Here is a 25,002-nt window from a genome sequence, read left to right on the forward strand (position 1 = left end):
TGATTTCAAAGAACAGGAAAAAGGAAATCTGTAGTTAATTTAGTGATGTTTTCTCTTGGACATTTTCCAGGTACCTGAAGAGTGTGTGAAGAGTGATGACCTATTTTTTGTTGTTGTTGCTTTCCTATAACTATCTTTTAGTATTTATTTATCTATTTATTTTTGTTCAGAGAAGATTTCAAACAATTTAGAAAAGGTTTTAAAGTCATTCAGTCTTTAGAAAATTTGTCCTGTTAATACTATGAAATACATCTGTATATATTCGTTTTTGAATTGATGGACAGATGACAGGCAGTAGGCAGCAGGATTCTGTATTAAACAATTCTTGTGTTAGGCTTCAGAAAGCTTAGCAATCTGATCTGTAGTATATGAAAATAAGCTGGAAAAGAGCAAAAACAGATATATGCATGAGAATTTGGTCTCAAGTCAGAAAATAGCAAACAATTACTTTTATTAGAATTTTTTTTTTAAAAAGTAAAGCTAGAAAGAGGGAATGTTTGATATCATTATGAACAAGTGAGCTAATTATTTTATGTTTTATTGAAAAGTTATCTGTTGTCTTATGCCATGTTGAAAATTTTAGAGATTAGTTGAAAGGGAATATGAATGATTAAAAGTTTGGAAGACTGAATTTATGAGGAAAAATTTTAAAAAGGCAAAGTTCTAATGTTGATCTTCCAGTAAAAGGTAGTGTGGTTTGGTGGGAAGGGCAACAGTTTGGGAAACAGAAGGCCAGTGCCTGGCCACAGTCACTTCCAGTGACCCCCCTGTGTCAAATTGTCCATATTTGTCAAATGAGGGCACTATATTGAGTGATTTTTTAAAAGTCCTCCCAGCTCAAACTTTATAATGGCTTTTTATCTACCAAGAATATAAAACAAAACGAAGTGTGCAGAGTGTATTGAGTTAGCCCTGTTAAGAAAAAAAAAAACAAAAAAAATCAAAAAAGATACAACATTTTAAAGCTTAAACACTCATAGAGTTTGGGAAATTTTATTCCATTTATAATGTTGGCATTTGGGTTCAGTGCTTATCTTTTTTTCTTTTCCTTTGCAAAGCCCATTGTGTTTTGCTTATTCTTGGCAGTGTTCAAACACAAGCTCTAGGAAAGAAAAAAAAAAAGAATAAAAATAGAAAAATTAATGCAAGTACAATTTCTTCTGGGGAGTCCACGGTTTCCTCTCAGCTTCCCCTACTTTTTCCCAAACCTGGCTTGCATATCAATGTGTTGTGTTTCTTTGCAAATCTTGTTAGAGTTTTTGCACAACAACAACAATTAAAAGTTTAAAAAAGGAATGAGAATTACAAAACTAAATAAAACTGACAGGCTACCAGTACTTAAAAGCAAAATAAGAGCGAATTCCCCTCTGCACCCAAGTCCTTCAGGAACTCATAGAAACAAGTAAATAATTAACTGCTTTCACTTGAAGTATGACAAAGAGGGCCTCTGGGTTTGCTGAGCAAGTACTAGATGGTCTTCAGCTTCCTATGTGGTCCAGAGTTTCCATAACATGATTTCTGCCCTCAGGGAAATCACATTTCAAAAGTGGGGAAAAGGGAAGTGTAGACGAAGCTAGCCTGGCTCATTTGAAAAATGACAAAAGCTATTTTACCTCTGAGTGTGTCTCTAAACACGTCTGGCATTCCATACAAATACGATTATTTTCTCCCTTGGGGAGTTCACTGGTTTAGGTGGGTTTTTGTTTTCTAGTTGCTTGGGAGAGTGAGTCATGTTTCAAAAGCTAAACCATTAAGCAAAGAATAGCAAGCCATAAGCAAGGGACACAGTGTAGAGTGGAAAAGCTATAATGGTCTATGCACTTATGAACTATTTAGTATTTAAGAGAATTTTTACTTTTTGAGAAATTCAAAGGCATAAGTATAATATTATCAGTTTCCAGTAGTTGGAAAACAAATCAAAGTTAATCATAATGAACACTTGATTGTGGAATCCTTACACTTTAGAAAGGATTTCAAAAGCATCTATTATAAAAACAAAAACAAAAATCTCCTCTAAAATCCAGCTAATAAACTGACTCGCTATCCAGGGAAAGAGGGACATCAAGACACTGGCAAAAATAAATAAATAAATAAATCATTCTGCTGGTTGTGGGTGTAAAGCTTTGGGTCTCTTTTCCGGGGTGAAGAGAGAAGGAAACATTCCCTATATGGTTATGCATTTGTGTGTATTGTATACATAATTTTTTTGCGAGGTGTTATAAATCAGACAAAAAGAGAAAATGTATTTTACCCACAGATAGCAATTACTTAGGGGGATAAAATACAGCAGCATAAGAAAGACTAGGAACTATTAACAATCTGCTTATCACCGAATGAAAGTGTTGTCCTACACACTGATTATGGAGTTGAATATCATATCATAGATAGAAGTGACAGATCGATACAATCTGGCTTTTACTTCATTCAGTTTCTTAACTTGTGGCTAGAAGGCAGTGATATATTTTGCTGTCTTTGTTCCTCCCTCCACACGTGCTCTGGTGAGCAGCTGTTATGTTTTCCTTTCCTTGCTTAGCCATGATCAGTGTACTTTTTTGAGGTCCTAGTAAGAATTTTAATCAGTCCTGGCCAGTAATTACTGTCTCTTTCCAGATGTAAATCTCTTACGCATACTTCATTTTTATTCTTCTCCAGTGTTACGAAGAAGGGTGAAGTTCTGTTACAGAGCTTGTTGTACCATTAGCAGGAAGGCCATAAGTTGCTTTCCTCAGTCCTCCTGTAAAATGGGTGAGGGCATCATTTTCTGATACTGCTAATATAAAACAGAGGTATTTTGGTGATTGCATATGCTTTGGTTTTTCTCCTTCCCTGACCCCAAGAATGTTCAGTCTTTTATTATTTCCACATCGCGCAGTTTCTACCTAGTCTAAAGAAGACAAATTTGTCAGGAACAATAGCTGTTTTATCTCTCAATGCATTCTCAACATGCCCAGCATTCATCTACAAAACTTTTGAGTATTTCACCCAGTGAGGGTATGAAATAGTTTAGAATAAGATTTTTAATTTTGGCCACTTTTATCTGCTTTAACTTTCTCCATATTATCTCAGAAACCATTATGTGCCATTCAATCAACTGAATTATCTGCTCCAAATATTTTATTTATTTGACTTTTATTTATGCAATTTTTACATATCATAGATATACATAAAATGAAGTTCTTGTCTTAATAGGAGGATGCCATGCAAACAACTGCGATATATGCTGATGTGTCAAGAGTTCTGTGAGTAGGGCAAAAACTAAATCTTATAGGAGTCCAGGAGTGGTAATGAGACATTTCTGGTTGCTTCTATCAGGAAATACTTCAAAGACGAGGTGGCATTTAAACACAGCTCCTAAGTGAAAAAAATTTCAACAAATAAAGATGGGGTGGAGTATATGTTGGTCAAAGGATCCAAAATTTCAGTTAGGTAGGAGGAATAAGTTCAACAGACCTACTGAACAACACAATGACTACAGTTAATGGCAACGCATTATATATTTGAAAACTGTCAAAACAGTAGATATTAAGTGTTCTCACCACAGAATAATATGTGTGATAATGCATGTTAATTAGTTTGAATTAGCTATTCCACAATGTATATATATTTTAAAACATCATGCTGTACACTATACATATATACAATTTTGGTTTGTCAATTTAAAAAATAAAAAACAAGGGAGTGAAAAATAGACATGGGGAGAATGGGGAGGGGGTTTCAGAAAGAGAGCAGTTTAAACAAAGATACAGAGATATGACAATGCTAGATGAATTGTCTGGAGGAAGGCTATCATATCTTAGAGCAGGAAGCCAATATATTTAGACTAAAAGCTAAGACTGGAAAATTAGGTACAAATTAGATTGTAGATGATTTTGAATACAAGGCTAAGAAGTTTAAATTTAATTCAACATTTATTGAACTTGGGAACTTGGCACTATTAGATAGGAATAGTTTGGTTAGGAAGACCGTATATGGGAGACCAGTTGCCATCTATTGTGTTGTGTTGAGGACTGAACTTTGGGCCTCAACTAGGAAGCTGCTGGTGGTCATGGAAGAGAGAGATATCAGACATTCCAGAGGCAGAGGTAACAAAATGGGAAATCTAACTGAATAGAAAAAGAGAAGTCTGAGACAAATGAGATGGGAGCTGTGTTCCCTACAGGATTGTCCTGGTGAGTCTTATTCTTTCTCTACTCCAATGTGTGCATATCTTGGAGCATGGAGTGGGCTGTGCAAAGTACACTCTTCATTCTGAATGCTCATCTCCTCCAGCTTTACATTTCTGAAATTAGGATATGTCTTTCCATCTATGGATACGTTTAATATGGAAATTTTTCTTGAAAGGCAGTTAGTAAATCAATGGTGCATATTTTAATTGATGATACCTTATTATCAAATAAATAAAGTGTACATTATTGCTGTGTTTGGTTGGGTTTTGCTTTCAAAACAAAGTTATTGTTTTGGGTCTTGTTTTTCAAACAAAATTATTCTATAGTCTTGCAATTAAGCCAAACAGCCTAGAATGCATCAAATACATTTAAATATTAAAAACACAGCAAATAATATCCAACAAACACCTACATTGCCCAAGTAAAGAATCACTGTAAAAATAAGTCAATTGTCAGAGCTTTGGGCAGATTATGAATGTATTCATCAACTGACTAGCTCTTAGGAAAAAGCCACTCTTCAAGGCGCTAGAGGGACACAGCATAAATGAGAAAAGAATTCTGTCTTGGAGTTGGGGGTGGAGAGGTGGAGGTCCCAAGAAGAAAAGACAGGTATACATAATTTTAACAAGGCAAAATATGATTTATCATAAGAGAGATCCCAAAGTTGTTCTTTGGATTATTTGAAGAGGGGATGCTCATGTTTGCTTGGGAATATCAGATGAGACTTCAGGGAAGATGTGGCATTTAAGTTGGGCCAGGAGAGTGGGGAGAATTTCTGTAGATAGAGGTCAGAACCTGAAAAGGACCACGTGTGTTCAGGGAACACAGCAATGCAGAGTAGTTGGAGTGCAAACCATAAGCAATAACAGTGATAACTGTAGGAAGCATTTGCTGAGCAATTACTATGTGCCAGGCACTGTTGTGTTTCACTTGGTGATATGTGGTGTTATTGGTTCCATTTTGTAGACGAGGACACAGAAGCACAGTTAAATAACTTGTGCAAAGGGGCTAAGAGCCCAAGCATCACCAGTAGGCTTTACTTCTTTTGCAAGCAGGACGTATGTAAGAGCACTCACACAGTGATGTTCAGCTATGAAAGAATGCTGAACACAGGTCAGGGGAGGTGTTGCAAACTTATGTTAAAGGTTAAAGAGTTTGGAGTTTATTCTGTAGCTGAAGTGACAACATTCTCTAGATTTGGAACACTATGTCACTACCATCATGATGTGTATAGTAGAATTGAACCATAATGGTCTTTAGTAATATGGTACCAGGGAAGTGTAGAATTGAACCATAATGGTCTTAAGCAATATGGTACCAGGGAAGTGTAGATTGTGTGTCAAATTCTAGCATCTTTCAGGGGATATTTAAATTCTTAAATTCTCATAAGACTTTGCATTCACAAAGATCTTTTCTATTGCCTATGTCATTTATTTTGATTCTCATAATGATGTGGCATTTCTTCCTGTATTGGTTATAAGGGGAAATGTACCCCAAACTGGCACTGATTGTCTCAAAGCTCTATGGCTGACAGGTGGTGGAGCCAGGGAAAGAAACAAGGTATCTGGAGCCTAGATAATTGCTACTGTCTTCTGCTTAGTCCTTGGCGCTTTCTTCTTTTTACTGGTTTTGTCTCAACAATCCTCCTTTTTACAATCAGAGGTGTAAATAAGCATGCATATGAGAATTGATAGGTTTGCTTGACACTGGAAGTCAGTTCTCTTAAGTAGGGGATAGTATTCTTACCAAGAAAGAGAAGTGGACCATTCTCTGGTTGACATTAGCAGAAGCAGGAGGTCGGGTGTTTGCCCAGTAGCTTCTGTACATTTCCATTGATGAGTAGGGAGCAGTCCTAACTGGCTACCTCTGGAAGCTCAGTGTCTGGGCTTCATGGCAATTTCGCTAGGCTTCTCTTTCAGGAACTAGACCAACTGTCCAACTCCCTTGGGCTAAATCATTCATTTCACAACCTCTTCCCTGTCTCAGCTTATTAGTAAAATAAGATGTTCACAGTGCTTGGCTAAAGAACAAGTGTCACTCTTTCTCAATTAAACATGATTTTTTTTTTTTGCCATATATTTGTTTGTAAAATTTCAATGCTTATTTCAAAGACCTTCCACTCTGTTTTGAGTCAATATTCAGGCAAAGGAGGTACTGGGTAGTTATCCATTCTTGGGGTAGACAGCACATTCCACTTTTAATATGGTCTTAAATATCTCTAAATGTAAGAAAGAATGGATAGCATATAAATTTCCTAGGACTGCCATAACAAAGTACCACAAACTTAGTGGCTTAAAGCAACGAAAATTTATTTTCTTATGGTTCTAGAGATTAGAAGTTAGAAATGGAGGTGTCACCAGGGCATGCTTCCTCTGAGACTCTGCACAGAAGCCTTTATTCCCTCTTCTCTGCTTCTAGTGGTGGCTGTCAATTCTTGGTGCTCTTTGATTTGCAGCTACAAAATTTACAATCCCAAATCTGCCTCTGTCATCACATGGGGTTCTTCTGGTGTGTCCGTCTTCACATGGTATTTCAATCTCTATAGGACACCAGTCACATTGGATTAGGGCCTACCCTAGTGACTTCACCTTAAAAAAGACCCTATTTCTAAGTTAGGTTACTCTTACAGGTACCAAGGGCAAGGATGTCAATATATCGTTTTGGGAGAACACAATTCAGTCCATAAAAGATAGAACCAATAATTGACAATCTTCCTTTTATTATGGTTAGTTATATACTCATCATATCACTTTCTCACGATTGTAAATTTCTTAGGCATATGAGCTGAGCTCTAATAGAAGAAATACTTTGATCCTTTTTGGTAAATCCATAGTATTGTTAGAATTATTGTTTTAATTGTGATCATACAAAACTTTTTTTGTCAGTCTCTATCTTCCCTACTGGATTTTTTTTCTCCATGAGGGCAGGGATCTGGCTCATTTTTATGTTCTCACGGGATTAGCAGTTAACAGGAGACAGTATTGCAGAGTGGCTAACCTTGTCATGTTTGGAAAATGATGATATAGATTCTAATTCTGGCTGTTCTGGGTCTTAGCTGTTAACTTTAGGCAAGTGTGTTGGCTTCAGAATCCTCATCTGAAAAGAATGATAAATATCATACTCTTCTTATGGTTTGTATGAAATTAGACACATTTTGCATATTGCCTAACTGTTATTATAATTATATACTCAGTAAGTGCTTGCAGAATTGAATTCAAGGAGACCAAACAGTCTAAGTCATCGTTCTGCCATTAAATTACTCTATTTCTTTGGGCAAGACTGCCATCTTTTCTGAGCCTTAGTTTGTTTACTTGCAAACTAAGGGAGTAGATGAGATGATTTTAAGATCCATTCCAGTCTGTAAATTCAGCTAGTGTCTTCTTATGACTTCAAGAATACATATACACATACACATATACACATACGTATATACATATGTATATATATACACATACATATATACATATGCATATATATACACATACATATACATAAATAAATATATGTGCTCTCTCCCTCTACATATATATATGTATATATGTGTGTATATATATATACACAGTCACTCCTCTGTATCCATGGGTTCCACATCTGTGGATTCAATCAATAATGGATTGAAAATATTAGAAAATAAAAGTGGATGGTTTTAGTTGTATTGAACATGTACAGACTTTATTTTCTTGTTATTATTTCCTAAACAAAAAACTATTAACATAGCATTTACATTGTATTAGGTATTATAAATAATCTAGAGAGGATCTGAAGTATATGGGAGGATATGCATAGATTATATGCAAGTACTATATTATTTTATATAAGAGACTTGAGCATGTGTGGGTTTTGGTATCTGCAAGGATCTTGGAACCAATCCCCCACAGATATCGAGGGATGACTAGAGATATACAGATGGAGAGAGGGAGAGAGAAAAAAAAAGAGAAATGTATATATATATATTTGATATATATAGTAAACCAATATATACTCAATTCTATTCTTTATTGAGGAGTCTAACAAATAGTATGGATTTATTAGAGGGCTATATTGTTATTGGTTTCTCTCCTGTGTTTACTACCCTGCACTGTATGTATTTGACTGATTATGTCAATTAAATAAAATTTGAGAAATATTTATGGCTGCCTATTTTAAGTCAGGCTCTGTGCTAGGTTATGGGCACCCAAAAATGACTGGTATACTATTCCCTGTGTTACATTTGAATCTCAAAGCAATTGAGATTTCATATCATTTTTTACAACTTGTAAACAGGCAGGAAAAGAAATAAAATAGAGGATTCTGGTTTTCCAAGAAGTTACCTTATTGCTCTTCTGTAATTCCTTCTGCTACACTTGCACACACATACGCACACACATACATAACCTTCTAGACTCTGAAAACAAAAGTGGAGAAGGTGGGGAACATTGCAGCTGTTGCTTCCTGCTGACCTTTCTCTGCTGATCCACTTACCATTCTCAAAGACAAGCCCCTATAGGTGGCAGAGCTAATCCAGGCAGTTCCAGATGGTAAGCAGATTGGAGGAGGGTCTATTTGGGGAACACTAAGGTGAAAGTTCTCCCTGGAGCTTGTCCATCCACATCTGGATGTGGCTTATCACCTTTATTCAATGGGTTGAGTTGGGACCTCCCTAGTCGGTAATATTTGAACTGGGATTTGGAGAAAGAGAGAGAAGACAAATGAAGCAGGCCAAGGGGAACAGTGTTTTGGGCAGAAGAAGCAGTGAGTGCAAAAGCCCTCAGGAGGAATTGCTTCCTGCCAGAGGAACAGAGGGAAGGCCAGCGTGATCAGGGTAATATGAAGTTGTAGGATCTGCCAGAACATGCAGGACCTTGCAGGATAGGGTAAGGAGGTTGGATTTTATTCAAAGCCCCGGGGAAAATCACCTAGATTTCATGTGAGTGTTTTGTTGTTCCAAGTATTACACAAAATTCCAGTCCCCAAACAGGTTTCTTGCTTTCTAAGAAGTTACTTTCTATAGCCCTGAAGCCCTTGCCGATTCCGTGGGGCTGCCTGCCCACACCCATTGGGCAAGAGTGAAGATTAAGTAAAAGCCAAGCACTGAGTGTGACGCAGGATGCTAGGTAAGGGAAGAGGAAGGAACTCTGTCACTTATTTACCTTGAATTTTGATAAAAGATTTGGATTTTGAAATGGAACTGTGTATGTGGTAGAGAAAGGTAGGGGTAATAAGTGAATTTGACACTAGACAACTGCCACTTTAGAAAGAGTGGATTTCAAAAGAACACACCAATGCCCTTTACCACGATAAAAATTAATGGCTCCCCTCTGCTGCTATATTATTTTGTGGAGACTTCAGTAGATCTTTTTGAGGAGGAAAAAAAGATAAAGAAATATGAAAGAATTGCCTCAAAGAATGAAAACAAAATCACATTAAGCAAAATAAAATCTTAGCCTGTAAACAAACACCAAACAGCCAGTGGATAAACCAATAATTCTCATTGGTAAGCATAAACAGAAGTATGAGGACCTTTAAAACCGTAAGACATTATGAACTATATGTGATTGGTTTTTTAAAATTCTTTTTGAATTGTTGATATTTTTAAAGTTGACCAAATAATATATGAATGCATACTTACTATAAAAGATTCAAGCCATATATGGCATACGCTTTGAACTTTCCTCCCCATCTTCTCCCACAATGGTTCAGGAAGTAACCACTCTTCTATTAACAGGCTGGTATATATTTTTCTAGTCTTTTATGTCTATACATGTTAGTGTACATATACGTATGTGAACTTTAAGAAAAAAGTACAAATGGGATCACACCATACCTATTATTCCACCTTTTTCTCTACTTTGTCTTAAAAATCTTTATCAGCATGTTAATGTTTGTTGTATGCTTTTTAATGGGTGCAAAGTATTCCATTGAATTAAATTACCATAAATTATCTCACCAGTTCCCTATTAATGTAAATTTAAAACTCCGGGTTTTTGCAATCACAAACAATGCCATAAGAATCATTCTTGAATTGTTTTTGTACATATGGAAGTATTTCCATAGGATCAATTCTCTCTCTCTTTTTTTTTTTTTTTTTTTTTGAGACAGAGTCTTGCTCTGTCACCCAGGCTGGAGTGCAGTGGCTCCACCATGGCTCACTGCAACCTCTGCCTCCTGGGTCCAAGCCATTCTCCTGCCTCAGCCACTGGAGTAGCTGGGATTACAGGCACCTGCCACCACACCTGGCTAATTTTTGTATTTTTAGTGGAAATGGATTTCACCATGTTGGCAAAGCTGGTCTCGAACTCGTGACCTCATGTGATCCACCTCGGCTTCCCAAAGTGTGGGATTACAGGCGTAACCCCTGCACCCGGCACTAAGGGTCAATACTTAAAAGAAGATTCACTGCCATTAACTGTCAAAAGTGTAACACATTACATGTTGCACATTTAAAATTTTGATACTGTCAAATTACCCCACTGTTATTATGTCTTTATTGATTTGTATTCCTACCGAAAGAGTTTAAGAGCTCACTTACTTGCAATTTTGCCAATACTGGACATCACTAACTTTTATTATTTTTGTTTATTTGGTGGGCAAAAAGGAGTATCTATTTCAATTTTTGCTTTCCTGATTACTAATTAGGGTGAGTTCCTTTAATAAATCTATCGACAATTTGTATTTCAGTTGTAAATTATCTGTTCATAGCTTTTGCTATTTAAAAATACTTTGTTGAGAAGTATAATTTTAAACACTCTATTACAACCATTAAACAATTGTCTGTCACAAATAATTTCTTGCTATCTTTCACTTAGTTTTCACCTATGAACATTAAAGCTTTCATTGAACAGAAGTTTATCATCTTTACATCACCTATGAACATTAAAGCTTTCATTGAACAGAAGTTTATCATCTTTACAAAGTTAATGCTTTCTGGGCTCTTATGTATTGTTAGGAAAATCATTCCAACCTAATTATATTAAATATTCTATATTTTCTGCTATTCTTTTATAGATTTTAAATTATTTTTACCTTTTTAACTCCTTAAGCTACCTGGAAATTGCTATTATATTATCAAACAAAGCTAAGATTTAATTTTTTTCAAATGGGTTCCAGTCTTATTTATTGGAAGATATATTATTTTCCTAGTACACTGGAATAACTTCATGGAAATATAAATTCTTACGTATGCATGGGTATGTTTGGGGAATCTCTATTCTTTGATAATATTATATTTATAGACATTCTTTTTATTGACCTTTTCCGTTTGACAATACAGTTCTAACCCATATAACATTAAAGATAGTGTTCCCAATGCCCATCCTTACCTCCATCTCTTACCTCTTTTATTTTCAGATTTTTCTAGTGCACTTTCTCTTTCAGATGAGTGTAAGAATGTGTGTCAAATTTTATAAACAAACAAGCAAGCAAACAAACAAAACCTATAGAGATTTTGACTTGCAGTGAACTATTTTAGAACATCTGAGGATAATAAATGTCTTTACAAGATGGGCTCTTCTCATATGAGAACATGGCATGCCTTTTCCTTAGTCTGGACTCTAGAATTTTCTTCATAACATCTTAAAAATGTTTGCTAAATTCATTTCTGTTTTATGACTTTTTGGCTATTTTGATGTGTCTTTCTCCCATTCTTACAAGTTCTTTTGTAATAAGAAATTATTATAATATATTAACAAATATATAACATAATAACTGCTACTGTATAAGAAACTTGTTTCTTTATATTTGTATGTTGTCTTTTGAATGCTGTATTTCGGAAAAATTCTTATCAGGTTTTTGTTCTTCATGAATTGTCCTGGATAATCTAGTTATGAAGCCATATAATCAACAAACTTGACAGTTTTGTTGTGTTTCTTCATAAATTCTATACCTTTTATTTGTGATATACTGTAAAAGTGTGAAGAGTGATGATGGTTATGGTCATCGTGGTCTTCCTTCTTATAATAATGAAAAAATTTACATTTCAATATTAAGGTTAATGTTGGGTGGGTATTTCTGGTAGATACTCTTCATTATGTTAAGGTATTTTTCCTTCTATCCCCAGCTTACTTGGAATTTTTAAAAGCAAAAATCAATCTTAATAGCTTCGACATCTATTACATTGAATTTAATTTCTTTTTAATGCAGAAATTTAGTGATTTTATTTTGTTGCCTAAGGTCATGCTCTTTGACTCAAATAGATTTGAATGAACTCATTTTGAATAAACTATTCCTACCGGGTGCGGTGACTCAGGCCTGTAATCCCAGCACTTTGGGGGGCCGAGGCGGGTGGATCACAAAGTCAGGAGATCGAGACCATGCTGGCTAATCCGGTGAAACCCCGTCTCTACTAAAAATACAAAAAACTAGCCGGGCGAGGTGGCGGGCGCCTGTAGTCCGAGCTACTCGGGAGGCTGAGGCAGGAGAATGGCGTGAACCCGGGAGGCGGAGCTTGCAGTGAGCCGAGGTCACGCCCCTTTACCCCAGCCTGGGCGACAGAGCGAGACTCCTTCTCAAAAAATAAATGAATAAATAAATAAAATAAATTATTCCTATATTCAAATAGAAACAGCCCTCTTCACTGAAGCCAATTTCTATTGGGTGTGGCTAATATAATTCATTTATTTCATGGTTGTTATGGCAGCAAGATAAAGATATATATGCATCAGGTTAAAAATAAAACTAAATGAAAATTATCTATCTCTCTATATAGACAGGTAGATTTCTATATGCCTCTATATCTTGATCTTGACATTTATACTTGATTGGACATATTCTTAAATATTTTATTAATCAAGTAACTTAAAAATAAAAATAGATACTTTTAAAAAAAAAAATAGTCCTCAAAGAAGGAAAATACTCCTGGTAATAAGTAGTCAACCAATCATATATTTCACTTAAAGCCTTAATCTTTCTTGGAAAGGCATCTTTATATTAAAGGACAATTGCGTTAGTACAGAAATATTGTTCATTCCAGTTGAGTTAAATCCTCTCGAACTTTGTCTTAATAGGTTAATAAACAAAAGATTGTTTTGAATGAATTTTAAACAAATCCAGAATTAGGGTTCCTTTAACTATTGGTTATCCTGGTTACTTTGTGTTTCTTTTTAAAGGGATTTTTACTGTTAGGGCTTTATCTCTCCAAAAAAGTGATAGTCTATAGAAATTGCGGAACTCATTAGGGGCTGACACTTTTTTTTTTTTTAACAGAGGGATCCAATAGTCTACCATTCTTCACACTCTATATGAAGAGTCTTTTCTGTTTTCTATAAGCCTGTATTTCCATTCAGTTTTATTTTTTAACCCGATTAAATCGTGTGGCATGAATGGGAACACAATATAAAGCAAAGCAATTACGACTACTCTGATTGATGGCAGCACTGAAAAATCTCAGAATCCCCCTCTCATGCCTTTTTCTTTTTCCTCTTCTTCCCTTTTTTCCGAGGACATTCAAAGGATCTTACATTTTCATGAGTACAGTTTTAAAACCATTGCATAGACTACCTCTTAAGACTCAAAACAACCCTGATGCATTCACAGAGCATTTTGTATAGATATATGGATAAGTCCACAGAAGAAGCTGCCTTTTAAATCCCACGCACATCCTGACTGCTTCCAAGAGGCCCCAGTACTACCTTCAGCATGGACCCTTCAACATGAAGCCGTCTCGGCCATATGCCCAACATGCTCAAGGTACTCCCCCTAAACCTGAAATAAGCAAATGGAATTTTTAAAAATGCAATTAATGATGTTTCTACGTGATAAGTGCACCAAATGAATGTGTCTACTTTTGCATCTATAAGAATGTTGACATTATCTTACTGAGTTATTTCATGAAACACTGATCTAGATAATCTATTTAAAGCCCAAATTGAATTTAGTGGCTTAATCCCTTGAATGATAGTACAATCTACCCACAGCTTCATGATTTGATTGAATTAAACTTGAATAAATCAGAAAATTGTTTCCTTGCACTTGTATTAAAAACATAATAGATTTGATGTATCGCTAGCTATTATTTATGTTAGTTTTAAAATTTTTCTTTGCGCTGTTTTAAATATGCATGTCACAACTCTAAGCCAATATTTGGCTTATATCACACTAAGATTTCTAACAAAGGGTCTTTATGACCTTTATTTCTGCTATTTTCCTTTCCTGAGCTGCCTGTTTTTCAGGGCTTGTCCTAGTTACAGATTTTTAGTTTATCCTTTTCTGAAGAAGGCTATTACTCTCTGGGGAGTAGTGTTCATAATCCCAGTGATCCACACTGAGTTGGATGAGGACATCTGTCTACCCAACTCCAACATTCAAATAAGGTGATACATAGGACAGAGCAGTTTTCACAGTTAGTGGATCCTCACATATGAGAGTAACCTTACTAAATTAAATTTACCTTATATAAATTCAAAGGCACAACATTTAAATATTGTCTATGTGACTTTAGCCCATCTCCTACATCAGTCCAGAGACCCAAATAAAAACTTCCCTTCCAAATGAAGGCAAAAGGCCAAAATAAAACAAATTAGCAAACCAAACCAAAACAAAACAAAATCCTATGATGTTCCAGGAAGCCAAATAAAATCTTCTTGTGCAAATAAAGGCAAACTGCAAAAATAAAACAAACAAAAACTCAACAACTATCTTAAGATCAGAAAGGCATAGAGGAAGTCTCATTCTTTAAGCAACCAGTTACTCTTCTTTTGTGTCTTACAATAATCCAGAAATTTCAGACATTGGCTCTGATGATGATTTTCAAACACATCTTGATTTTCGATGGTAAGAAATTCACATGTATTGTAGCCTTTAGACTTCTCCAGGGTGAGCAAGGGCATCCTTGCTGCACATAGAGGCACTTGGTAATGAATAGGGCTATTCATATAGAATTTATGTCATTTCCTTTTTTAGCTTTTCCTTTTGAAGCCTTGTTACTTAAAACAAAATTCAGTAGATACAGCTTACTTTATACCATGTGCTATTCATGGGCTATTCTGTCTATTTTTCCCTGCAAATTTTTGTTTTAGATATGTGAACACTAAGGTTTAGGGAGTGTATTAGTTCAAGCCACCATAACCAATACCATAGCATAAAAAATACCATAGACTGCATGTCTTTAAACAATAGAAATTTATTTTCTCACAGTTTTAGATGCTGGGAAGCCCAAGCTGAGGTGCTGGCAGATTCCATTTCTGGTGAGGGCTCTCTTCCTGGCCTGCCGGAGGCTACCTTCGTACTGTGTCCTCATTGGGTGGAGAGAGAGCCCTCTGCCACCTCTTTCTATGAGGGCACTAATCTTATCAGATCTCAGCCTTACCCTTATGACTTCATTTAACCTTAAATGATTCCTTAACTTCCTTATAGGCCCTATCTCTAAATACAGACACACTGAAGCTCAGGGTTTTAATGTATGAATTTTTGGGGGACACAACTCAGTCCATAGTCTTTAAAGCAGCAGAGCTAGGATTTGAATCTAAGTAGTGTGGCACTGGAACCCTGTTGTCAACCCTCTTACAGCTGCCTAAGATTTTCATAGATGATTATAAGGTTGGCTCAGTTTGTCTTGCAAACCTTTCCCACCTTTCTTTCTCTGTTCCATGTTTTAGGCATATTCCTCTCACCTGACTCTACCAAATTTCCATGTTGTAGGCCGTCAGTGTTCACCTCATTTGTACTAAAGATAAATCCCTTCCAAGGGTATTTGCATATTTATGAACACAATGTTCCAAATAAGAGGCATGCCCCACATAACAAATATTAGCTTTTAGAGCATATGGCAGATGCGACGTATTTTTAAGAGACTTTGTCCTCATCTTTCAGATCACCCCTTAGTGAAAATTGTAGCACTGGAATATGAGCTTGTAGTACATACATTTCCTACCAAATTAATTAATTTTTTCCTTATTAATACCACAGAACACTGTTGTTTAATTCATTTTGTTTAATATCTACTGCTTCCACCTTTCTCTTTTTATTAACATTTATTGAACAATTTTTGTATATAGGACATAAAGTGTACATTTAAAGATAAATGTATACATTTAAAGATAAATTGCTTTCAAGGAATTAGACATTAGCAGAGAAACAGACTTGTATACAATTAACTAGTGACCTAACTAGAATATATTAAATCTCAAAAGAAGAATCTAAAAAATGATATGACATTTCAGAGAATGAAATCAGATAATATAAAATAATTTTTATTTCATTTTATTTTGTGAACAGTGAGATACTCCTGAAATCTTTCGAGTACCTAGATAGGTTGATCCAATTCATTTCCAGAATCACCTCTCCAAAATAAAGGGGAGGCTGAAGGGGAAGAGAGTCTGGTCTATTATAATTTTCCTAAGGTAAATCCTGAAAGAGTAGAGATGTTCTAAACAGTAGAACACCTTAGTAAGTCAAGGATTTGTTGTTTGGAAGTCACATCTCCCTTCAAAGATTACTGTTTCTCCACCCTTTATCACAAGGGACACTTTTGATCAGGATATTAGTGACTGGCATGACATAGGCAATGACAGAACAGGGAACTGACCAATAAAAATAGACTAGGTCATAAATTTGTAATTAACAGGTGTGACCATGTTGATATGGATTGGTTGGATGTCAGAGCTGCTTTTGACCCTTGTTTTATATCCAGAGATCCCATGATTTGAAAAATTTTACTTGTTAAACACATTTCATGAGTTAAGTAATAAGTAAATTATTTTCCAGTTTCTTAATTGAATGATGATCTGTGATTTACATCAGCTTAAGGTCAGTATAACAATGAATTGATACAATTTTAGTGATCATTTATAAAAATGGGTGAGTCAGTTGGCCTAAGTGCGTGGCCCTATATTAAGCAAATGTGTAATTTCCATTTGGCATTTTAAAATATTAAGAATAAATATTAAAAATATTTACCTAACTTTATCAAATTCCTAGGGTACAGTGGACTGCTGTCGTCCATTAATAGTGTTTATTTAATTTATGTGCCTCATAGTCTGGAAATGTTTTTAAAATCAATCTCTCTCTCTCTCTTCCTAATACACACACACACACACACACACACACACACACACACCCCACATATACCTGTATACATATCTGTACATATCTATAAATATAGATTTTACGTGAATGTCTTTATAACTGATGTATTCTTTAGTTGCCAAGGTATTTACCGCTCCCTTTTGCCTTACACATTTATGTTACGCACCTGGCTTCTGAAAACATGTGTTTTTAATTTCTGATTTAGACAGTTGTACGTTTTTGGTGATATCACTTTGTCCATGTCAAAATTCAATTGCAGTATAATGAGTCATGCTGTGATGGAGTTTTTAAAATCTATAATTGGCTTCAACTTTTGAAGCACTATTAATTCAGATTTTACTATTTATATTTGGCAATTTCTACTTGAGTTGAATCCATCTTCACTTCCAGTACGCACACATTCCGTTTTAGTTCAAAGATTTGCTAACTCTTTTAAATGCTAGTATTGACCTTCAGAGATTTTAAAAAGCACATTTGACTTTTTGTGCCATGTAAAACTTCTCTTGTTGACTTTTGTTTCGATTCTTCCTTTTACTTGCCTCCCCTACTCCTCCACTGAAACCAGTTCTCTCAAAACTACCTACCCCCAACCTCAGTCAAAGGAAAAAAAAAAAGCATCTGTGATCTTGAGTACTTGGTGATGGTGCCCTTGACACATATGCACATGCAGGGACCAACAGGCAACATTCTTGTGCCACCTTGGTTTGCCTGTTACCTTCCTGCCCACTCCTTTCCTCTCCTGGGACCACTTTCTGATGCTGCCCCAAAGTCTTGTCTAAGAAATGGCAACATTGTGCCCTAAATGTGCTGACTTTCCCTTCCCATTGTACTTTGTAAAGATCATGGGTAATTTTAGTATGGACGAAGTAGCAAAAGGACAACCAGAAGAATGCTGAATGGTTACAACCCCAGTGGCAGATATAATGTCTTTTTGATGAACATTAATGATCTAGGGTATACTTCAGGGAAAGTACTTTACAAGGACTTCGAGAGAGAACATTATGACCGGCACCTGTAATTCTTGCCTATATTCACAAGAACTGAATGTTCTCGTGTGCTGACTTTTGCATTGCATTGCTAATGTTAAATAAGAGAATGGATGGGAAACAAATGGTAGCACTTGGGGACATTTTTCTTTCTTCTCTAAAGAAAAAAATGGCAAATGGTGTGAAAGCAACTTCCCACAAAACATGAAAGTGTAAGAGTTCCGCTGTTTGAGGTGAAAAAATAAGTTTTTTTTTTTTTTTAAATTGTAAAAATTAGCTCCAGGTTCTCTCAAGAGCTTAAAGGAAAAAAGCTTTGAGAAATGGGAGTGAATTGCAAGATAGGGTTTGTGTAACAAGTTCCTCAAACCACAGAGGTCACATGGGCTCTTTCTGCTTTGCTACTTTTGATTACTTGTCAGAGTTGTACTTTTAGCTTCCCCCATCCTGCAAGGCCACTCAACCATGTGCTAGCTGGAGTGATCTTTATTCACAATGTCTTTACAAAGGCTCCTGCAACACAGCAGCAATGGCAATTTGGCGGACTTCTGTGCTGGGCCAGCGTATAGCTCTTACTCCACACTCACAGGTAGCCTTACGGTGGACGATAATAGAAGGATTCAAATGCTGGCAGACACGGTGGCTACTCTACCTCGGGGACGAAAGCAGGTATGATTGCTATTTTGTACCTTTTAGAGTGTTCATGTTCTCTTGAGGGCAGAGTGATATGTTTGTCTGACTTCATACTAATAGTGATATTTTAGAGGCTTTGGAATTAGTGGCTGATTATTATGGGCGAAAGAGGTGAGATGCTCAGGGAGCTGGGTGAACCAGTCCAAAGATTTGAGACCACAATCAAACTTTTTTTCAAGGCAAAAATTAGTTTGTTTTTCTCATTTGGAGAAGTGCTCAGATAAAATAAAAATCATTAAGCATAACAAACTTGAAGATGGTTTATATAGATACAACCAGTATGAGAATTAATGATCTTTTCCCCATTGTGTCTCCCTTGATTCTTTCCCTTCCATCCTCACTTGCAGTCCTTGATGGTCATTTCAGTTCATAATAAAATAAGAAATACTTTTTTTGAGGACAAATTTTGTTGACTAATTATCTTCAGCTCTAGGGCACTGGCACATACCTCATGCTATTGGAAAGTAAGATTTTTTTTTTTTTTTTTTGGATAAATGAGTGCCAGATTGAATATCAGCTCAGCACTTAGTGACTGTGAGATCTTGAGCAAGCCACTTACCTCTCTAAGCTTCAGTTTCCTTTTTTCTAAAATGGAGTTAATAATAGAACCACCCTTACTGGGTTCTTATGTTGGTTAAATAAGGAACTGTGCAGTGCCTAACACAGTGACTGGCATTCAGTGTATGCTTATTCAATGCCAGATTGTGCCATTTTAATATTTTTATTGCAAAGTTTGTCTCTAGGGATGAAAACTCATTTGGAAAAATCTATGTCTAACTGAATTTATTTTGATTTTTTGTTCTTCAATTTCTAGCATGTAAAAAAATTTTTTTAACTATAATACCTCTTCAGGATTTTTAAAACGACTTGCTCTAAACCCCCAGGTACATATTTGAATTTCGATATAGCATTTCTACAGAAAATATTTAGAATTGCCATAGAGCAAGAATTTTTGCGCTTAAGTCTTGCATGTACATCATGTGCTTCTCTTAAGCCTTCTAAATTCAGGATTAGAGAGGTATGGCATAGTGGGAGAGACATGATCTTTTTGCAGTGATGTATATAGCTGATTCCTTGGCATTTTTCACAGTGAAGATAAGGGCATAATTTTCCATGATTTGAATTATTGATCGTTCTCAATCTAAAATGCTTTTATGATACAAACTTTAATGTAGTGATGAACATTTTATCAATCTACAACCTGTCTGAAGATAAAGCAACATGAGAAATGCTGACATCTTTTTTCAGTTTTCAGATATAAGCAATCAGATTTTCTTTATATTTGCCATGAAGCTATCACACTAACTATGGTTCACTTGATTAGGCTGGTTTTTTTTTTTTTTTTTTTCCCTGAGGAGAGTGGGTACTTTCTGAATCAGGGTGGGAACTTTCCACCCTCTATGTCCTCCATACCTGCAACCTCACTCATTTGATCTACTCTCTAGCCCATGCAATTCAATGCAACAGATGGTTTCTGAGCACCTACAGGGAGACAGACATCATGCTAGAGTAGGAGGCAAAAAGACGAGAAGGGAATGTTTTCTACCCATATACTGCTTACAATTCAGTAAGCAGAAAGAATGGGCTTTCTGCAAAGTAAAACAACATGAATACTCTCATCCAAGTGAAACATCTTTAAATATAGCCTTGGAAATAGATATTCCAGATATTGAAGGGTATTCCAGAGCAAGGGAGAAACTGAAGCTGCGGCACAGATCCTGGTGCCTGGAGGATTTTTTGTGTAACAACACAATATTAAGTGTGTCAGGAGAACCTGGTTAGTGTGTAGGAGGTGAGAGGAGACCTCAGAGCTGGGCTGCTTTACAGAACACTTGGACAACTTCTCCTGAAAAAGCTGGCATGAGGGCCACTGAACATGTTCGAGAAGTAGAGGATTTCAGGAACCTTATTGTAGAAATGTGGTGGATTAGTAAGTGAGTAGAGACTAGCGGTGAGGGAGGAACTTTTGCAGTAGTTGGAGAAAGCAGAAATGGGGAAACAGAAAGGAGACTGAAAAGCTTTAATATGAAAGGAACTGAAGGTGGAGGAGTCATATCTGGTTTAAGCCAGAGTGAAGATAGCATGAACTGAAAGAAGGCAATCAGTAGGAGAGGCTAATTATCAGAGGAAGATAAAGGCAGGGATTTTGGCATATGAAATGTACGTGTGTGTGTGTGTATGTGCATATGTACATGTACACATATATACACAGGCACACACATATCCCCATACTAATTAATTTATGCAGATGGTCTCATCTTTTCTAGGTCTTCTCATTCCCCTTCTCTCAAATTCTTTCATGTGGTAGACTCCCCATATCCAAACAGCTTTTTCTTACTGTTGTGAGAATTGCTTTAAAAAATAGCAAAACAAAACTTCTTGTACATGATAGTTCTGATTCCGTACAATTATCATCAATGAGACTTGATGCAAGTTTATCCCAACATTTCACAATCTTCCAAATGGATGTTCATTTCCTTTAACTGGTTTTTAGAGAATAATCACCCATTTGGCACTGACTAAATTGCAGGCAACAAGATCCTTGTGAGGCAATCACATGAGCAGGTGTTTCTCTGCCTACTGTTATTTTCAACACTTTCAGGGCTGACGTCAACAGCTCATACTTCTTGTTGTTGTTGGCTTTGGTTTCTGCAAAGCTATATCTGGTTAGCTTGTAGTTTCAAATTAGTCTTCAGAATCAATTGGGTGTTTACATTCAGAATTATTTAAAAATAGATTTCTCTGTGTGCATGTCATCTCACTACCTGTACTGGTAGGAAGTGTCAGACACCCCAGTATGGCTTCTGCTTGTGAACATAGTTTAAGGCAAAAGAAAGAAAATCTTTGCAATGGAAAGCTCGATAGGAAGAAGACAGGAGGAATTAAGGACAGCCTCTATCAATGGCGCCAAAGAAGTAGTGATTGTCTTACCACCCACTCTCATAACTGTAGTACATTGCTTTTGGAAAGCAGTTTTTACAGATTGCTATAGTGAGAACCAGGGACCTGACGAACAAGTCCACAAACTTTAGTGGTACCACAGACTGACTCTCTTTTTCTCATTTTCTTTTAGTTATCACATTATTGCTAAATAGGCAACTTCTGGAATGCTGATTTCATCTACAAGTTCAGATAGGGAATGTGTGCTCTGCTCTGGGATGTGTACGCTGCTGGGCAGGGCTCTGCCCTGCAGCGGCTTTCACGGTGTGTCCAGCAGCGCACCCATTAGGTGCTGTAACTCCCAATTGTCCTGAACTACACCAAAGGATTTTAATCACTTCATGACAATTTTAGGTAGAAAACTGTGTTAATTTCACTACAAAAGACTTTGAAAACTGTTCTTTAATCCATATTGTGGCATGCATGATCAATATCCAATAATTTTTCTTGAAGAGGTCTGTGAGCCTACAGTCAGACCTTACTTGGAAATGGCAGTATTGTATTTCGGCTTCTCCGGGCACTTAACATTAGGCAATTAAGTTCAGCTCCATTATTTTGTTGCATCTTTGAACAGTCTGTGGAGCATTGATATCCTAACGCTCCTTACTTAAAAGAGGGTGGGAGTTGCATGAAGAATTAGGGAGTGAGGCAGGGGACTGGAAAGGCAGCAGAGCACATAATTTTGAGGACTTTGAAACAAATACCAATGACAAAAAACCTCACTCTTGAATCAGTAGCCTCTCCTCAGCACCCTCCCCAGCACTTTCAGGAGATGAGTATATAGAGTGGGGACCAAGAGGAAGTAACCCTCTGTAAGAGCCCCAGAGTGGCTACAGTGTTGAATTCTGAGCTTCTCTAAGGAAGGCTGGCTATCTGGCTGAGCTGCCAGTTACTCCTATCTTTCAAAAATTGACAGCTGAAGTATTGGTCTTGGTTTCCCACTGAAGAGGAATGTGTGGAATCACTGCAGAGCGGAAGAAATTAAATTTTGAATATTAATGCCTGATCTTTTAGGTCATCTGACTAAAAACAGAAGAGTGATTGTAAGCCCAACCCTAGGTATCAGTGTATTATGGCTAGAAAGGAGTTAAGAAGCTTTGTCTATTCAGCAGTCATAATTGAATGTGTAGTTTGCAAGCCTGCCAAATTGCTAAACCTAGATTTCTCATATTAGATAATGTGTAATAAAAGACAGCTGTTGCCAGCATATGCTGTGAATTGCACACCAGTTCCTCATTCATGATTTTTGGTGCCATGACTACAACCCTTAGAAAAGGCTCTGCCTGGGAGGGCTGTCTGGGGAACATAGACCCCACTGGTCAGATCCTTGAATAGGGCTGTTCACCCCAGGGACATGGGTGCAGGAAAGACTTTTTTTTTCCCCAAGGTGCAAACTCCTTGATAAGATCTTAGACACACTTCATTTCACTTTAGGCAGGTAGTTTGGTGTGTGAGCTGGGTCGAACCCTGGGAACATTCCTTTCCACATCGCCTGAGTCTGACAGCCCAGATCACAAACAAGTAGGCTTTGTGTCAAGATGTGGCACGTGTCAGAGAATTTGACGGTACTTAATTTATTTAAATTGTTTTTTGTTTAAGTGTTGGGTGCTTGAAACAGCCTCTTAGCTAATACAGAATGGAAACTAATTTGTAATTTGACTTAATCTGACTTTTGGTGTTGCTGATAACCCAAATCAGTCAGTCCACAGGAATTGAAAATCTGCTATGTTTCTCATGTTGTGCTAGACGAATATTTTCATCTTTAGCTAGTCAATTAGCTAGATAGAAAGGTTAGAAGTAGAGTGGTAGGGGAAATATCTATAGAGGTTTCAGGTCTGTCCTGTGGTTTAAAAGATTTTACGTTTGAATCTATCCAGAATGACTTTTGATTCAAAAGACAGGTTGGATGAAATCTTGAAGTTCCTAATAGATGCATTGATTTCTGGCATAGTAAAAGGGCATTTAAAATTGACAAGGTGCAAAATTTTACTAATAATTTATTAATTCTTGCCACCATTCATCCACTTAGCAGTTATGTACTGAGGCACTACTATAATTGTTTTCTATTAGTGCTTTTTCTATACTTCTTGTTTTGGGTTGATTTTTTTTGTTCTTGTCTGTTTTCTTTCATTGTAACTTTTTTGATTTTTAAAATTTGTATTTATTTAGTTGATATATAACATACATACTCATGGTATACATAGTGATGTTTTGATACATAGAATATATAGTGATCAGATCAGACTAATTAGCAAATCTATCATCTCACACAATGATCATTTCTTCGTTTTGGGACTGGTGAATATCCTCCTTCTAACTATTTGAAACTAGTACATGATATACTATTGTTAACTATAGTTAGCCTACAGTATAGAACACTAGAACTTATTCTTCCTATCTAGCTGTAATTTTGTATCCTTTAAAAAATGTGTCCCTATCCATTTCTTCCCCCAACCCTTCCCAGCCTCTAGTATCCTCTGTTCTACTTTTTACTTCTATGAGATCAACTTTTTTTAGCTTCCACATATGAGTGAGAACATGTGGTGTTTAACTTTCTATTCCTGGCTTATCTCACTTAACATAATGTCTTCCAGTTCAATCCATGTTGCTGTGAATGACAGGATTTCATTCTTTTTTATGGCTGAATTGTATTCCATGGTGTATATATACCACATTTTCTTTATCCATTCATCTGTTGTTGGACACCTAGGCTGATGCCATCTCTTGGCTATTGTGAATAGTGCTGCAATAAACATGGGAGTGCAGATGTCTCTTCGATATAATGATTTCCTTTCCATTGGATGAATTCCCAGTAGTGGGATTGTGGGATCATATGGTAGTTCTATTTGTAGTTGTTTGAGGGACCTCCATACTGTTCTCCATAGTGGCTGTACTAATTTACATTCCCACTAACAGTGTATAAGAGTTCCCTTTTCTCCTTATCTTCACCAGCATTTATTATTCATTGTTGTTTTGATAGTAGCTATCCTAACTGGCATGAGATGATACCTCATTATGGTTTTAATTTCCATTACCCCAATGATGAGTGATACTGAGCATTTTTTCATATATTTGTTAGCCATTTGTATGTCCTTTCTTTCTTTTCTTTCTTTCTCTTTCTTTCTTTTTCTTTCTTTCTTTCCTTCTTTCTTTCCTTCTTTCTTTCTTTCTTTCTTTCTTTCTTTCTTTCTTTCTTTCTTTCTTTCTTTCTTTCTTTCTTT

General features: G+C 36.3%; 1 protein-coding gene across 1 annotated transcript in view; it reads left to right on the forward strand.

The window, feature by feature from the left end:
• The first annotated feature begins 18,569 nt into the window (after positions 1–18,569).
• Positions 18,570–25,002, forward strand: part of CYTIP (cytohesin 1 interacting protein) — a 29,103-nt gene continuing 22,670 nt past the window's right edge. The window contains exon 1 of the mRNA XM_011949197.1: positions 18,570–18,817. Within this exon, the coding sequence (XP_011804587.1) occupies positions 18,644–18,817 (174 nt within the window). The 5' untranslated portion in view covers positions 18,570–18,643. The remainder of the gene's footprint in view (positions 18,818–25,002) is intronic.

The sequence above is a fragment of the Colobus angolensis genome, unplaced genomic scaffold, assembly GCF_000951035.1.
Source record: "Colobus angolensis palliatus isolate OR3802 unplaced genomic scaffold, Cang.pa_1.0 Scaffold292, whole genome shotgun sequence".
Classification (NCBI taxonomy): domain Eukaryota; kingdom Metazoa; phylum Chordata; class Mammalia; order Primates; family Cercopithecidae; genus Colobus; species Colobus angolensis.